We start from the raw sequence: 18,294 nt of genomic DNA on the forward strand, positions 1-18,294 counted from the left end.
TGATTTGCACTACTGTCTGTTCAGAATAAATGAAAAGTAACCTCGCATTGTGGATTTGTTCCTTTGTCGGTTACTTTAGTTTAGGGTCCAATTCTCACTATTAACTAGTTGCTTATTAGCATGCATATTACTAAGATATTAGTAGGGCTGGGTACCGAACTCGATACTTTTTAGGTACCGATCGAACTGCCTCGATAATACCGAGTATCGAAAAGTGTCTTGTCATTCGGTACCAAATTTCGGTACCTCAGAATGGAGCCGATCGAGGAGAGGGGCGGAGAAATGCTTTCGCTGTCTCGTTGAGGAGCAAGTAACGTTGCGCTACATTGTTATTTATATCTAAATATATAAAACTATACGCGCGAGAGAGACCCTATGTGCGAGAGGGCGAGTGAATCAACGGTTTCGTTTTCAGTTTATCTCCGAATGGACGGGTGAGAAACGGCTGTTTATGTGAGCAGCCGGTTCACTACAGATACTGTTAACAGAAAACAAAAGTGTAGCACTGCCTGCAGAAACAGCGGAACGCGCAATGTTTTTTAGACTAGTTATGGACAGGTACAACACACAGCAGCTTTACATCAGCGTTCTTCCCTCAAGTCTATGGAAACACGCGACCGGTTCGTGACAGGCTCGTTCACCTGCACGAGCACAGGCTCTGCCTCTGGCTCCAGAACGCGAACAATTCTGCTGAAAAAGAGGTATCAGCGTCCTCCTGATACTGCGGATAATTTGCGGGTCGGGCCAAGTAATAAAAAAATAACATTCAAATTAATTGCGTGTGGATGAGAGATGAATCATTAATGTGTTGATTTTAATAAAGACACAGAACTCTTATTTCACGGTAAGACGCAACGAACTTGCGTCACTCTTACTTCCGCTTTGATCTTGTTAATAATAATAAATTTTTTGAAGAACAATTGCTGAGTGATTTAAAAAGAGCCTCACATACTTAATTTTTTCCATTGAAAACTAAACTTTATTAAAACTATTTGCACTGATTTATTGTGTTGGGTAAATTTTGTTAATTTGTGCTTTTTTTATTCCCCGCAGTGGCTCAGGAGATGAGTCTTTGAGTCTGATAAAAAGTCAAAAAAGTTAAAATATAAAACCAAAGATTTTTTTGAGGTTATGTAATCTTGTTTAAACAGATTTTATAAAACTGGTACCGAAAAAGGTATCGTTTAGGTATCGGTATCGAAAATTTTTGAACGATACCCAGCCCTAGATATTAGCTGTTTATTAGTACTTATAAAGCATATATTAATGCCATATTAATTCTACATCCCTTAATCCTACATAATACCTTAACTTAACAACCTTAATAAGCAGTAATTAGAGGTTTATTGAGGCAGAAGTTAATAGCGAGAATTGGACCCTAAAACTAAAGTGTGACCATTTTTCCTATTGTACCAGAATCATACCGAACCTGTGACCCCAAAACCGAGGTATGTAATCAAACCTTAACTTCTGTGTACCATTACAGCCCTAGTATTTAGCCTGGTATGCATCCTAATACCAGGTGTAAACAGGACCCATGTGAAGCAGTGTTTACTGTGAACCAAGATGCTCTACTTTTTAAAATTAAATCGCAGCCTTTGCTATTTGATAACTGCGATATCGAGATTTTGGATTCATTTTGTTAAATTGTGCAGCCGTACTTGTCTACATCAGCCCTATAAGCATGACCTTCTAACATGTGACTTGAACCTTTGAATATGCAACTAGTAGGTAATTTATTCATAAACAAACATTCAAGCATGCAAACCTACACACCTCCAGCTCTACCAGGTCAAACACTGTGTCTGGAATCCCGCTCAGCATGAAGAGGTGCAGCTCTAGTTTCTCCTGCGAGTTCTTGGTTATCCTCTGTCGGAGTTTCTCCAGAGTCCATTCGTTATTCAGGTTCAGCTGCCGCAGTTTGTTTTCGCTGACCTCCGACAGGAACACGGCGAACCGCTTCGAGTACAGCGGGTCGTACTGGTCGATCATGTGCAGCATGAAGGCAAAGTCGTTCTTCACGTCCGGGATGTCGCTGTAGCTGCTCTCCTCGCGGATAGACTCGAAGGAATATCGTTTTAGCGAGCGGCTAATTATCCAGTAGAGCGTGTACATGCATATGAGGCCGTAAACCACCACCAGACTGATGTAGAAGCAGGCCAGGATCTTAAAAAGTGTGGCCAGAGGATGAGCGCAGTGGTATGTGCGATAACCGGTCAGCCGCTCGATGTCCACGGTGCATGTCACGCTGAACGTGATGTAGTGAACGTAGTACATGGTGTAGCAGATGATGATGATGAACTGGAAGACTTTGATGATTATCTGCCGGATGTAAAGGCGGTGAACGATGTCGCCCTCCTCCACATGGATACGGAACTTCTTCACCTGCAAAAGGAGGATGAGATGATATACTCGGAATATTTGGGCTCTGTTCCGAAACCTAGTGAACTACCTTGCTGTCTACTACCTATATAGACAACTTCATAGAAGGCATTCTAACTGAAATGATTTAGTAGTTAAAATTGTGACGCATATTAAATAATAATTCAATAAAATAAAACAAAAAAAATACCGTAAATAATTATTGAGTAAAATATAATAAATATAAAAACATATTTAATAACATTTATCAATGAGCCTAAGATTAAATAAGTATGTTTTATTTATTTATTAGTATATAAAAGCAAGTATATATTTATACATTTTAAATATATATTTTTAAATGACTACTAATAAATAGATATTTATTTAATAATATTTAGTAATATTTTTCAGAATGGGATGAAATAAGTATTTTATGTATTAGTATATATTACATTATAAATATATTTATTAAATATATATTTATTTAATAATATTTAGCAATACTTTTCAGCATTGGATGAAATAAATATATTTATTTTATGATGTATGTATAAATGTGTAAATCATAAATGTGCATTAAATATATTTTAATACATAAACATTTAATTACTAATATTTAGCAATACATTTTTTAGCTTTGGATAAAATAAGTATATTTTATTTATTAGTATATGATGAAAGTATAAATGTATACATTATAAATAGGTATTATGTATATTTTAATATATAAATATTTATTTAATAATATTTAGCAATACATTTTTAGCATTGGATAAAATAAGTATTTTTTGTTTATTAGTATATGAAATAAGTATAAATGTATATTATAAATAAATTATAATATTATATATTTTATTTATATATCAATGCATAAACATTTATTTAGTAATATTTCTCAAGACTTTTCAGTATAGGATGAAATAAGTATATGAAGCAAGTATAAAATGTACAAATTATAAAAATGTTTTAAATATATTTTAATAGATAAATATTTATTTCATAATATTTAGCAACAATATTTTAGCATTGGATAAAATATTTAGTTTATTAGTAGATGAAATAAGTATAAATGTATAAATTAAATTATATTTATATATCAATATATAAATATTTATTTATCAATATTTATCAATACTTTTCAGGATAGGATGAAATAAGTATATTTATTTATTAGCATAAGAGGGAAATATACATTTATACATTATAAAATACATATATATCTAAATATATATAATACTATAATATAATAAAACATAAAATACTAATATCTAAATATTTATTTAATATTATCACTACTTTTCGGCTTCAGATGAAAAAAGTATATATATTATTTTTTTATTAAATATATATATTAATATATACATTTTGGTAATATTTATCAATACTTTTCAGCTTTGGTTGAAGTATGTATATTTTTTAATTTATTAGTATATGAAATTAGTATAAATATATAAATATTTCTTTAGTAATATTTATCAATACTTTTCAGTATAGGATGAAATAAGCATATTTTTATTTATTAGTATAGGAAGAAAATATAAATTTATACATTATATACTTTTCAACTTTGGTTGAAGTAAATTTTTAATTTATTAGTATATGAACAGAATATACATTTCTAAATCATAAATATATTAATGCATATTATATTTATGCGTTTTTGTCGCAATGCAATTCTGGGATTGCCTAAAGAAGGTGTTTTGGAGGAATAAAGGAACAGTCTTCTCATCTGAAGTGCGCCTATGACGCCTTGAAATGCTGACTACAGAGGCAGTTCACTAGGTATTGGAACACAGCGTTGATAACTAGACATCCCACTTGTGACCAACCCTTAAATAAAGCATATGCACAAACCTTCTCAAACAGTGCCTTGGCCTGCTCCCCTTCCTTCTTATCCAAGACACCCGTCTCCGAGCGGTCCACGATTCCCTGCTCAATCCGGGACTTGGTCCTCTGCAGCATTGGAACGCTCGCTTCCACATCCTGGTCACTTACGCTGGAGGCTTTCTTATCCATCGAGCCGTTCATCTTCCCTGTCGGCTTTGGGTCGCTCTCCTCCACCACCGTCTCAGACAGCGCACGCGTCGTCCACGGCGAGTCGAAGCATTTCAACAGAATTGACACAAAATGCTCCAGCTTCGAACTGGTCCGCGGAAACTTAAACCAGAAGTTGCTACATGCTAGAAAAATCAGAGTGTGCAGCAGCACCAGATACGGGAAGTACTTGGCGAACCAGTGGAGCTTGTTCTCGTAACATACAGCGTCCACATAGTTGTACTGGTGTCTGTCGAGGTCGTACTGGATGCCCTTCGGTTCGGAGTTGTGCGCCACGCTGACATTGAGGTGTTCGCAGGTCTGGTTGACGACCCATTTGCATGGAAGGCAAATCATCTTGTCCTGCGTGACCTGCAGTGTGCCACCGAACACTGCGATCATCAGCATGACGATGGAGATGTAGTCTGTGAACACGTCCCACCATGGTTTCAGAATTCGATACGCCGGCTGAGTGTCAGCAAAGTACCGCAACTCAGTGATGGGAATCATGACGGTTTACCTGAGAAACAGAGAGGACAAGAGTGAAAATGACATCGGAAAATAATAATTGGCAACATCATTTCTACTTTTTTTGAATACGCTCATTTCTACAATAAATGAAGATAAAATGACATTAAAGGCACAATATGTCCGATTTTTGGATTTAATATACAAAAACCATGAACGGTGTTATATATTTTACTTACAATACTTACAATATGTGGCAGATGGAGCGATGGAGCAATAATAACTGACATGATCCATGATATCATGATATTTTTAGTGATATTTGTGAATTGTCTTTCTAAATGTTTCGTTAGCATGTTGCTAATGTACTGTTAAATGTAGTTAAAGTTACCATCGTTTCTTACTGTATTCACGGAGACAAGAGCCGTCGCTATTTTCATTTTTAAACACTTGCAGTCTGTATAATTCATAAACAACTTCATTCTTTTTAAATCTCTCCAACAGTGTAGCATTCGCCGTTAGCCATGGAGCATAGCCTCAAACTCATTCAGAATCAAATGTAAACATCCAAATAAATACCATACTTACGCAATCAGGCATGCTGCATGACGAACACTTTGTAAAGATCCATTTTGAGGGTTGTATTAGCTGTGTGAACTTTGTTTATGCACTGTTTAAGGCAAGCGCGAGCTCCGGGGGCGGGGAGCGCACGATTTAAAGGGGCCGCAGCCTAAAATCTATGAGGTATTTTGAGCTGAAACTTCACAGACACATTCAGGGGACACCTTAGACTTATATTACATCTTTTAAAAAGTTCTACGGCACCTTTAATATATTATGCGTTTTATTAGACAGGTGAGCAACTGTTTTGATACATTTATAGACAGAAAACTAATCACTGTTATTTAGCTCAGCATTTTTAGTCTTATTGTTTAAATCTCATTTTCTTGATTTACCACGAGTACCATGTTTTTACCATGATTAATATCAATCTAGCTTACTGCAGTGTCTCATAGCAGCCACCGAGCGAACGTACAGAGTAGCATTATAGCAACTTTCAACACATAACTGTATCTAATATGATAAACAGCGCTGCTTTACCCACATACACTTGATTGGAAGAAGCGGAAGCGGTGATTGTGGCAAAGTAAAAGCTCCACTGCTCTCGTCACATGTGTCGCACTCGTCTCTCATCATCAATCGCTCCAGCTCCTCGTTCAGCTCCCACAACACTCGTCCTGCTCTGCTTCATACTACAGTAACATTAATAATCTCATCCATGAACATGATTTCTGTTCGAATCCCATCCCGATTTTGATTTCATGTTCAAGATCTCTTAATAAACTCTGTGAGAAAAATGCATGTTTTTTATAACGACCTTTAACCTTGTTCTGTCTGCTGCCCGTTTCACTTCACACACAGTGTTTCACTTTCCAAGCCTGTCATTTATTCTTTTCCTTACAGTAGCTGTGAGTCAAAGCTCAGATCATGGGAAGTGGCTGAAATGAGTCAGCAAAACATCTTGTGCTGTGCAGTGTTTGTGGGAGTACAGTTACACAGGACAAGAAAACTCCATTAACCACACGCACGCACACAAATTCAAAGTTGTACCTAATTTTAGCATTCATTTCAGATGCATGCTTGGCTTATAAAGGCCATTTATGCCCCGAGGTTTCTTTATGGCGACTGGCACAACATCATTAGGGTTCCTAGATTGGATCTCAGAATTGACAACAGCTGCTGTCTACTATAGTCCGGACAAAAAAGTGTATCCCAATCACTGTATGCTGAAAACAGGATGCCAAAAGCACCCTGATGAAATAATATTCATGATGAATTTTTAAAGTTTGCATCCATTCGTGCTTTGAGCATTCCTATTCCTCGAAAAAATAATTATAACGTCACTTTTGATCAATTTATTGCATCCTTGCTTAATAAAAATGCATTATTTTTTTAAATAAAAATCTTACTGACCCCAAACTTTTGAGCAGCAGCATATGAACCTAAAAAAGCAAAATAAGGATATTTTTATTATGATTATATAAAAGTAACAAGAGACTTGTATTGTAGCTACATGTTCACTTGCAGACGCAAACAGGGTAGTATTTTGGCAACACTAAAGAAAAACATATTTTTAGTGCATAAGCATGTGAATTAGGACACAGCCCCATGACTACATGTCTGCGAAACCTCCCTGGGAGGTTTAATGATTGTGCAAGAATGAAAGCTAAAAAGTAATGATTCACATCAAAGGATGGACGGACACACACACACTTTACCCATAATATAGTCCAAAATCACCATATAATAGTCCATATGATTTGAGCACTACATTTCAAGTCACACAAAAGCCTTGTTTGAGTAACAGACCAAAATAAAAAGGGGAGGAGAGAGGGAGAAAAGGGACAGGAGAAAAAGAAAGAGCTGGTGAGTTTATTAGCTGGGGAAAAAGGCTAATGGGAGCGAGACAGGAGAGAGAGAACACAAGTGAAGAAGAGACGAACAAACAAACAGCGATTTAATGAGGCATCCAGTCAGACAACTCGTAATTTCCCGCTCAAAATCAATCATTCCAGGATTTAGACGACTACAGACACCAAACAAGTGTCTATGTGGGCCGTATGCGTGTGCTCAATGAAGAGTCTGGAATCAGTGACTCGGTATAAATTGAGAATCACCCCGACTAACGTCTATACTTAGACTCGGAAAGGCTGGGAATTTTCCGTTTGGCATTCAGGAGCTGGAGTGAAAATGCAGAAAAGGCCCCAGCAATTGTTTATTGAGAGACCTTGTAAAAATTCCACGTTGGGCTGAAACGACTCCAAGTTACTAGAGCACCTCTGTTTCAAAACATCCTGTAATGGTTTAAGATGAGAGGCTTTAAAATCTTACATTATGTTGCTTATTTAGTTAAACTACTTAAAGCTATTTGGATGCATGTACTGAAATGCAAATATATATATCCATATGTATATGAAACGCCCCCTCTGTCTAGGTAGGGCCCCTTTAATTAAAATCTGCTTAGATTTGCTTGTCTGCAGCTCTAGAGGTGTGCTATTACTAACTCTCAAAGACTCAAGTAATTTCTAGAGAATAGAATATCACTCTAAAAGTCCTACACACAGAAACCTTGCACACCGAGTCTGATGCGTATTAATTAATACGTTGTGAGAAAAAAAATAGCAAAACAGGCTAAAATGGCTTTGAATTGTCAAAACACCTCTCAAAATGCAGAAAATTGAAACCAATCCTGAATTTTTTATGACGGATGAAAGCTTCGGAGGCAACGTGTGTGTGTAAATGTGATTGACACAACGTGACGTCATATTTATTTTTTAATGTGCAAAAATTTCAGACAAGAATTTTGGACTCGGTGTGCAAGGACCTTTAGGGTTGGGAATCAAAAATCAATTCCAATTCTGGAATTGGATACTTAATATTAAATTAAAAGTCCTATCCTATACTAAAACTAAACTAATCTTGACAAACTATGTACCATTTGAAAGCTTACAATCTGTAGTTGTTATATTTGGTGACTGATTTTCAAAATAAATTACAGAAAAGCAGTAATTTATCAATTTGTAACAAGAATATTTTCATACTCATAAGGTGTGTTCAGACCTTTATTTTAAAATAGTGATGAACATGAAAAAATTTTCTAAAGTTTGTTTTCATGCCAAGAGTTCAAAAGATAACATCAATTCAATGTTTTGAGAAAAAAAGGTCTGAAAATATTTTAAATATAAAGAAAAATAAAATATAGATTTGCCTTTTGTGATGTGGCGGTGAGCTATAACGCTTGATTTCAAATCAAATTCTGCCAAATTGCCCATACTAATTCTGAATAGGATGTCTACTTCATAAATTGTATGAAAATTATGGAAATATAGGTTCAGATCAGTCAAACCATATATGGATGGAAATGGAGGCGCCCTTATATGGTCAGTAATGGAGCTTGGTTGTCATCTAGTGCAAAGTTTGGTACTGCGCCCAAACAAAATCTTACTGAAAGCTCATTTCTTGAGATATCAACCTAAAATTTGGAACACTAATTAAAATATGTTTTGTAAAATATATTTTATATAAATTATTATATTTTTACATTTTACATTTTCATAAACAAACTTAAACTTCATAAACTGGGAAAGAGAATTATGCAGTGTTATCTTACATTTGATCTAATTTGCTTATTTGTTCTTTTTGTATTACTGACTGTAAACTTGTCTTTAATAATGTTTAAAAATTAATATTAGTCTACTTTTAGTCGGTTGTTCTTTAGGCTGCAGATTTTTGTTCATGTTATTCAACTGCAACAGAATGTTTTGCAAAAAGATACAGAATAAATATGTTTGATATTGAAATCATGTTTAACTTTCTTTTTTTTTACCATATTGGAATTAAAACATGGGAATCGATAAGCAGAATTGGAATCGCTAAAATTCAAATGATACCCAACCCTAGTAAGTGTTATTTTAGTATTATTTCTATACTATTATTTCTATACTATTATAGTATATTATATATATATATATATATATATATATATATATATAAAATAGTATATATAATATTATATATATATATATATATATATAAAAATATATATATATATATAAAAAAAAAATTATATATATATATATATTCATATTTTGAATTAGCTTTTATTTTTATATGAAATTTTTATTTTCAGTTATATCAAAATATATAACCCTGTTCTTGTTAATCCAAAAATCTTACATATTGTGCCTTTAATTTTTTCACGTAATTTTTTAAAATTTTATTTCAGTGAACAAAAAACAATTTTAAGAGTTTTAGTCAACTATTACAACATAAACCAGTAAGCAACCATGTAAAACACCCTATGAGCAATATGCTAAAACTATATGCTGAAACCCTAAAGCAATTCCTTGGCAAATACTTACAACACCCTATTTACATTAACGCCTCCTTATCTCCCAAACACACACTGTCTGAATATTCACACACGATTCACACAAAGATAAAAACATATACTTACACTCTACAACCAACCATTCACACACCATTCACACTCGCATTCAGATGCTCCGCAGATAAATAATCCACAAACACCATATAGTTGCTACAGTTCTTTGGGAAAAAGAAAGGCACACTAAATATGCGCTGAAGAAGAATATAACACTTGTAGGACAAAATCATTCTGAAAAACAGGAAAACAGAAATAAAACGCATAAAAAACAAGGAATAATTCACCCAAAATGACAATTTTGTCCATATTTACAGACTCAAATGACTGTTATTATCTTTATTCCCCACCTCTTTCCTGTATAATGAAAGTTACAACATACTGGGGTTTTCAAGCTCCATTTGTGCACTATATTTAAGAAAATGTACCATGTGATTTGCAGATAATTTTCCTATCCATCTCTCAGTTAGTCATATGTGTTCATCACAATGCAAATGATGTGAATAATGAGGGGAATTCTTTTTTTTGGTGAAATATTCCTCTGAAAATCAAAATACACATATAAAAGGTGTCTCACGGGTCTCAGCTGAAAGTCTATTAACAATTAACAAACACAAACCTTTGTACGCACACACACACACAACCGCCTTCTTTGCAAAGCTGGAAGCACTTTACTAAACTTCAAATATTTCAAAAGCATCTTCTAAACAGACAATTTCCTCATATCCTTCAGAAAGTAAACAGAAGATGCCGCCTGTGTGTGCATTGAGGATAAGATTATTTCCTTTAGGAGTGATTGGAGACGTGTTGTTTAACACAAGGCCCTCTGAGGGTGTTTGTCTCCGTCACACTGTCTACTGATCCAGTCTAGACCAGCGTTGGCCGTCCATGAGACGTCTGTTCCATCACAATAATCTTTGGCAATGCCATGAAAGTGTACACACACATTCTCCTCGTTTATCGCGTGCTCGCTTGAGATAAAAGCCTCTTTCTTTGAATGTAATTACACTTGACATTTTCCCTCAGCGTTCTGGCTTCCACACTAAACATCCCATTCCTCATCATAATAATGAGGGTAATACTTCATATAGCAAAAATACCTCAATTCTTTCCCTCATGAATGTAAATTAATGTTATAAATACTTTCACAAAGTAAGTGGCATTCACTACTTTCATAACCTCTAGAAAGCAACGTCATCTAGCTGAAAAAAAAAACCCTTATCAGCAGGAAAGCTGGAACAAGCTACTAAGACAGAAACTGTATTCTCTGTGTTTGTTCCTACTTCTCTGAATCTGAACATTGTGTCATAATAACAGACTGTTAGATTTATGTGCACTACAGTGTGTCCCCTGAGTTGCCACGACAAATACAGCACAAGATATGGTTGACAAAATACGACAGGACCTTCATTGTGAGACCTCTAGATCAGAATATGACAGAATGTCTTCTAGTGGAACTGCTAAATCGCTTTAAGGCAAAAAAACCTTCTATAATGGAACATCCCGATCACTATATATGGAAAAGAATCTTCTATACTGAAACATCTTGATTATTATTTGGCAAAGACATTTATAGCAGAACATACTGTTCCAGTATATATTCTTTTCCATATAGTGATCGCCTTGATCACTATATCATAAAGAAACTTCTATAGAAGAACATTTCGATCATTATATGGCAAAAAATATTTTATAGTGGAACATATTGTTTCAGTATAGAAGGTTCTTTTCCATATAGTGATCATCTTGATCACTAATATAGCAAATAACCTTCTATGGTGGAACATCTTGATCACTATATGGCAAAGAACCTTCTAGTGTAATATTATTATCATTATATGGCAAATAACTTTCTGTAGCGGATTATCTTGATCACTACATAGCAACAAACCTTCTAAAGTGGAACATCTTTATCATTATATATGGCAAAAAACCCTCAATAGTGGAACATCTTGATCACTCTATGGGAAATAACCTTCTACAGTAGAACATCTTACTCGCTATATGGGAAAGAACCTTCTATAAGAGGAACATCTTGACCAATATATGGGACAGAACCGTATTTAGTGGAACATCTTACTCGCTATATGGGAAAGAACCTTCTATAGTGGAACATCTTACTCACTATATGGGAAAGAACCTTCTATAAGAGGAACATCTTGACCACTATATGGGAAAGAACCTTGTATAGGAGGAAAATCTTGATCACCATATGGCAAAAAAACATTTATAGTGTAACATTTTGATCACTCTAAGGGAAAGAACCTTCTATAGGAGGAATATCTTGACCACTACATGGGAAAGATCCTTCTATAGTGGAACATCTTACTCACTATATGGGAAAGATCCTTCTATAAGAGGAACATCTTACTCGCTATATGGGAAAGAACCTTCTATAGTGGAACATCTTACTCACTATATGGGAAAGATCCTTCTATAAGAGGAACATCTTGACCACTATATGGGACAGAACCGTATTTAGTGGAACATCTTACTCGCTATATGGGAAAGAACCTTCTATAGTGGAACATCTTACTCGCTATATGGGAAAGAACCTTCTATAAGAGGAACATCTTGACCACTATATGGGAAAGAACCTTCTATAGTGGAACATCTTACTCGCTATATGGGAAAGAACCTTCTATAGAGGAACATCTTACTCGCTATATGGGAAAGAACCTTCTATAGTGGAACATCTTACTCACTATATGGGAAAGATCCTTCTATAGTGGAACATCTTACTCACTATATGGGAAAGATCCTTCTATAGTGGAACATCTTACTCGCTATATGGGAAAAAACCTTCTATAGTGGAACATCTTACTCACTATATGGGAAAGATCCTTCTATAGTGGAACATCTTACTCACTATATGGAAAGATCCTTCTATAGTGGAACATCTTACTCGCTATATGGGAAAGATCCTTCTTTAGTGGAACATCTTACTCGCTATATGGGAAAGAACCTTCTATAAGAGGAACATCTTGACCACTACATGGGAAAGATCCTTCTATAGTGGAACATCTTACTCACTATATGGGAAAGATCCTTCTATAGTGGAACATCTTACTCACTATATGGGAAAGATCCTTCTATAGTGGAACATCTTACTCGCTATATGGGAAAGAACCTTCTATAGTGGAACATCTTACTCACTATATGGGAAAGATCCTTCTATAGTGGAACATCTTACTCACTATATGGAAAGATCCTTCTATAGTGGAACATCTTACTCGCTATATGGGAAAGATCCTTCTTTAGTGGAACATCTTACTCGCTATATGGGAAAGAACCTTCTATAAGAGGAACATCTTGACCACTATATGGGAAAGAACCTTCTATAGTGGAACATCTTATTCGCTGTATGGGAAAGAACCTTCTATAGTGGAACATCTTACTCGCTATATGGGAAAGATCCTTCTATAGTGGAACATCTTACTCGCTGTATGGGAAAGATCCTTCTATAGTGGAACATCTTACTCGCTGTATGGGAAAGAACCTTCTATAGTGGAACATCTTACTCACTATATGGGAAAGATCCTTCTATAGTGGAACATCTTACTCGCTATATGGGAAAGAACCTTGTATAGGAGGAAAATCTTGATCACCATATGGCAAAAAAACATTTATAGTGTAACATTTTGATCACTCTAAGGGAAAGAACCTTCTATAGGAGGAATATCTTGACCACTACATGGGAAAGATCCATATTTAGTGGAATATCTTGATCACCATATGGCAAAGAACCTTCTAAAGTGTAATATCTTGATCACTATATGGCAAAAAACATTTATGGTGTAACATTTTGATCACTCTAAGGGAAAGAAACTTCTATAGTGGAACATCTCGACCACCATATGACAAAATAAGCTTCTATAGTGCAACATCTTGATCACTATGGCAAAAACATTTATAGTGAAACATCTTGAACATTATATGGCAAAGAACCTTATACAGTTTAACATCTTGAACACGATATTGCAAAGAAGCTTCTATGATGGAACATATTGATCACTATATGTGGAAAGAACATTCTATAGTGGAACATCTTAAACAATATATGGCAAAGAAGCGTATATAAAAAAATCTTGATCACTAGATGGTAAAGAAGCTTCTATAATGGAACATCTTGATCATTATATGGGAAAGAACCTTCTATATTGGAACATCTTGTTTATTATATGGCAAAAAAAAAGTGATTTAGTCACTATCGCTGATTAATCACCACCAATAAATCACACTTGGAACGATCAGTTATCAAGAAAAAAATGAAGGCAGATAGAAAGAGGTTTGTTTTTGTGGACAGTACTGGAGGGTTCAAGACTACAATAGCACTTTAAAGATGTACTTTCTCCTAATGCGGGTTTGCAGTGTCTACATTTGCAATTTATGTCCAATTTATGCATATTTCTATCCTCACATTAATGGATAACACGCTACAGATCATCAGTACTTAGAGCTCTCTACAACTATTCTGATGACTTTCTGAAAGAAAAATCATATTATTGACAATATCTCATGAGTATGACCTGTTTTAACTTATACATGCTTTTAAAGCCCGATAGTGAACACATGAAATAAAGTCTTCTTCCGTACAACATTTTGTCCTGGGTCCCGTGAAATCCAGGTGCGTCTCGCAAACACACACAAAGGGTCTGTTGTTTAACTCGCTCTCTGTTTAGCTCCCCCAAGGGCATACTGTCCCCATCTGCTGCTAACGGCTGGTATTAAAGACAGACATCACCCAAACACATCTTCTCTAACCATCACAGTCTGTCCAAAAGAGCTGAACAACACACTGAGATACAGAGTCAGAATTGAGGTTTTAACATGTCAAATTGTCTTTGCGTGTTGAAATCCTATGGCTCCTCTGCTGAAAGGGCTTCACATAATGACACTGAAATTAACACTAGCTATTTCTCGCCACTAATTCAAACTACCTGCATGTACATGCCAGAAAGACTGACTCTAAAGTGCTATACTGATGGAGTTTCAACCACTCAAGGCAATTAAACATGCATTTTGGTATGAAACCACACTTTCAGCCGTGGAAAGTGAAATAAAAAGCTCTTATCTCTTAGTTTGTAAAACCAAATGCATGGAAGTAATGGAAGTTTTATGGGAGAAGGCATTACAGAGTCAACTCAGGAACCTGATTAATCCGATTCATTTGTCAATGAATGAATCATCTAGTTTTGAGAACTGGAATAAAACAAATTCACTGAAAAGATCAGAAACAAAAGAATGATTCATTCACAAATCAGATATATTTCTCCCACAAACATGCCAAAGAGAGCAAGGGTAGATTTCAAGATTTTCAGTGAGCAATGACCTAAATTATGGTCTGTTCCTCGCAAAAAGCACTGTAGAATGAGTTTGTTACATTAGACAGCTTTTTTATTTAATTAATTAAAAATCTCAGATTCATTAACTGATTTTTGACATGACAAAGTATGTAGATTTTTTGCAGCTAGAGGTCGCCTATTCAAAAGCATATTCAAAAGGCGTAGCTTGATGACGGCGAGTTTGAACGCAGAATCATGGGAGATGGTGTCTTCACCTCACAGCCGGCGGAAAAGAATCAGGATGGGACTCTGGCAGAAATCATGTTCGTGGATGCGATTATTAACGTTACTGTAGTATGAAGCAGAGCAGGACGAGTGTTGTGGGAGCTGAACGAGGCCGCTGGAGCAATTGCTAATGAGAGACGAGCGCGACACACGTCTGGAGAGCAGCGGGACTTTTATTATGCCACAGTCACCATTTCCGCTTCTTCCAGTCAAGCGTATGTGGGGTAAAGCAGCTCTGTTTATCATATTAGATACATTTGAGTGTGTTGAAAATGATGTTATAACGTTAATCTGTGCATTTGCTCGGCGGCTGCTGTGAGACACACAGCAGTAAGATAGATCGATTTTAGAATATCATATTAATAATTGCTGCATGGCTTGTGCTGATAAATGGCATGCAATTAAATACAAACGTATTATATGATAGAGAAAATGCTGTTTTACTGTTACTAAAAATAAAGCTGCATCTGAATATGCTATGTTGAAAAATAGTATTTTTCCCTGAGGCATGGTAAAGCATGGTACTCGCGAAAAATCAAGAAAACAGGATTCAAACAATAAGACTAAATGTGTTGAGCTATATAACAATGATTACTTTTTTTCTGTCTATAAATGTATCCAAACAGTTGTTCCCTTGTCTATTAAAACATATAATATATTAAAGCGTCTTTGGTGTTTCCATGGTTTCTACAAAATAAAACCGGAAATCGAGGGTAATGCGGGTATGATGTTATGGATAGGCGACTCTGGATTTAAACATTCTTGGAAACATCTGGGATAGGCCTAATGTAAGTACACAAGTCAACAAAATATATAACACTGTTCTAGTGGTTTTTGGATATTTTAATACATATTTTGCCTTTAAAATAACTGTTTTCTGTGTGAATATATTCCAAAATGTCATTTATTCCTGTGTTTAAAGCTGAATTTTCAGCATCATTACTCCAGTCTTCAGTGTCACATGATCCTTCAGAAATCATTCAGATATGATGACCTGCTGCGCAATGTATTATAACATTTATTATTATTGTCAATGAAAAAATTGTTCAGGATTCTTTGATGAGTAGAAAGTTCAAAAGAACAGCATTTATCTGAAATAAAAAGCTTTTGTAACATTATACAGCGCCGTTTAAAAGTTTGGAGTCAGTACAAATTTAAAGAAATTAATACTTTTATTCAGCAAGGATGCGTTAAATTTATCAGAAGTGACAGCAAAGACATTTACAAAGTTACAAAAGATTTCCATTTCAGATAAATGCTGTTCGTTTGAGCTTAAATCTTACTGATCCTTTGTAATGTGAATGAATCATTTTAAGAACTGTAAATACACCAATTAACTCAGAGATCCGACTCAAAAGATTGAATCATTCACAATCAGACATCAGTCTGTATTCATTCTCTTTGTTCTGAGGCATTTGACTCAATCACAGATGCTAGAAAAGGGCATTTGATGAGTTTAAGGGGTGTATGGCGTCCCACAGACATGCAGGCTTTGGGTTTTACACCCCACACTGCAGCCAGTCAATTACGGGTGTGTCCTGCTCAGATAAACCATGCTTCCTGGAACGCATGCTGAAAAGAAATCTCTACACGCATGGAGACAAAACATCAGGCCTGCACTTGTTCAAAACACATGTATCTCTCGCCTCAGGATCAAAATCGAACCCTCACCCAAATCAAACACCATGTTACAGGACAAAACTAACTAATGCAAATGATGGAAAAGGCACAATAAAAGTAGTCCATGCCACTTCTGTGCTATTTTTTTAAGTGATATGGCAGCTTCGTGTGAAAAACAGACCCTCTCAGTTGCACAATGGCGGTACACCCATTCTGAGGTTTAAACCTAAAACCAACAGGTTACTAGCCTACATTTTTAACCACTAACCCACAACACACCCAGCAGAGAGTGTCCCAAAATCGATCCATTACTACAGTAAGTGAAGAAAAACACTTGTATTTTTATCACTAGCCCTATTTGTTCAGAGTCTTTCAATCTTTTAGATGCCATTGTTCTTATGCAAGGGACCCCCATCCTAAAATTTAAAAGGCAACTATATATTTGTATGTATAAAGTACCAATTTATACTTTATACTCTTTTCTATTCCTATGGTACTCTTCTGTTAGATGCATTATTTAAATTATTATTTATTTTAGCACTAATATATTATAAATTAGATATACATTATACATATACACACACATATAATATATATATATATATTAGGGCTGTCAAACGACTAATCGCATTAAATCGCATACAAAATAAAAGTTTGCCTAATATATGTGGGTGTACTGTGTGTAATTATCATGTATATATATAAATACAAACACATTCATGTATATATATAGTTGAGAAATATTTACAAGTATATTTATTTATTTATATTTTATATAATTTATTATTTATTTATTTTAGCAATTTTGTTATTTATTTAAGGCAATTTTATTTAGTTAGTTTTTTTATTTATTTTACACTGTTTTTCTCTGAACTTTTGCTTGGACCCCCTAGTGCTCCCACGCAGACCCCACTTTGAAAACCTCTAGTTTAAAGGGGCCCTATAAAATTACATGATATGTTATATTAATCGGACCAGATCCACATAGAGACACAACCACTGGAATATGAAAAACACAATAATTCATTAATTTATAGACTAGCTCAAGACACACAAAGTTAAGCGCACATACTCAGTCCTTGGCCTGCAGTTTAATGGTTTTCCGTGGGTGGAAAATTAAAGCTTGTCTTGCTGGTCTGCTAAAAGCCTTTTGTGTTGTCGAACACACCCTGAACACATTCAAACCCCTGAGAAACACACACATCTGCGCAACTCACCGGCCTCGTTACTGAGTGGATCTCTGGCTCTTGTGGCGCATAACTGATACATGTCTTTCCTCCGGTCCACGGTTCC

At 35.2% G+C, this 18,294-nt stretch overlaps 1 protein-coding gene across 1 annotated transcript in view; it reads right to left on the reverse strand.

Annotated features, from left to right (window-relative positions):
* lrrc8aa (leucine rich repeat containing 8 VRAC subunit Aa) overlaps window positions 1–18,294 on the reverse strand; it is a 31,873-nt gene that overhangs the window by 13,511 nt on the left and 68 nt on the right. Inside the window, exons 1-3 of the mRNA XM_067376164.1 lie at window positions 18,219–18,294; window positions 4,219–4,918; window positions 1,777–2,385 (exon numbers count right to left, since the gene is read on the reverse strand). The exon at window positions 18,219–18,294 is cut by the window's right edge and continues 68 nt beyond it. Coding sequence (XP_067232265.1) covers window positions 1,777–2,385; window positions 4,219–4,908 — 1,299 coding nt within the window. The 5' untranslated portion in view covers window positions 4,909–4,918; window positions 18,219–18,294. The remainder of the gene's footprint in view (window positions 1–1,776; window positions 2,386–4,218; window positions 4,919–18,218) is intronic.

Source organism: Chanodichthys erythropterus, chromosome 22 (genome assembly GCF_024489055.1).
Source record: "Chanodichthys erythropterus isolate Z2021 chromosome 22, ASM2448905v1, whole genome shotgun sequence".
Taxonomy (NCBI): domain Eukaryota; kingdom Metazoa; phylum Chordata; class Actinopteri; order Cypriniformes; family Xenocyprididae; genus Chanodichthys; species Chanodichthys erythropterus.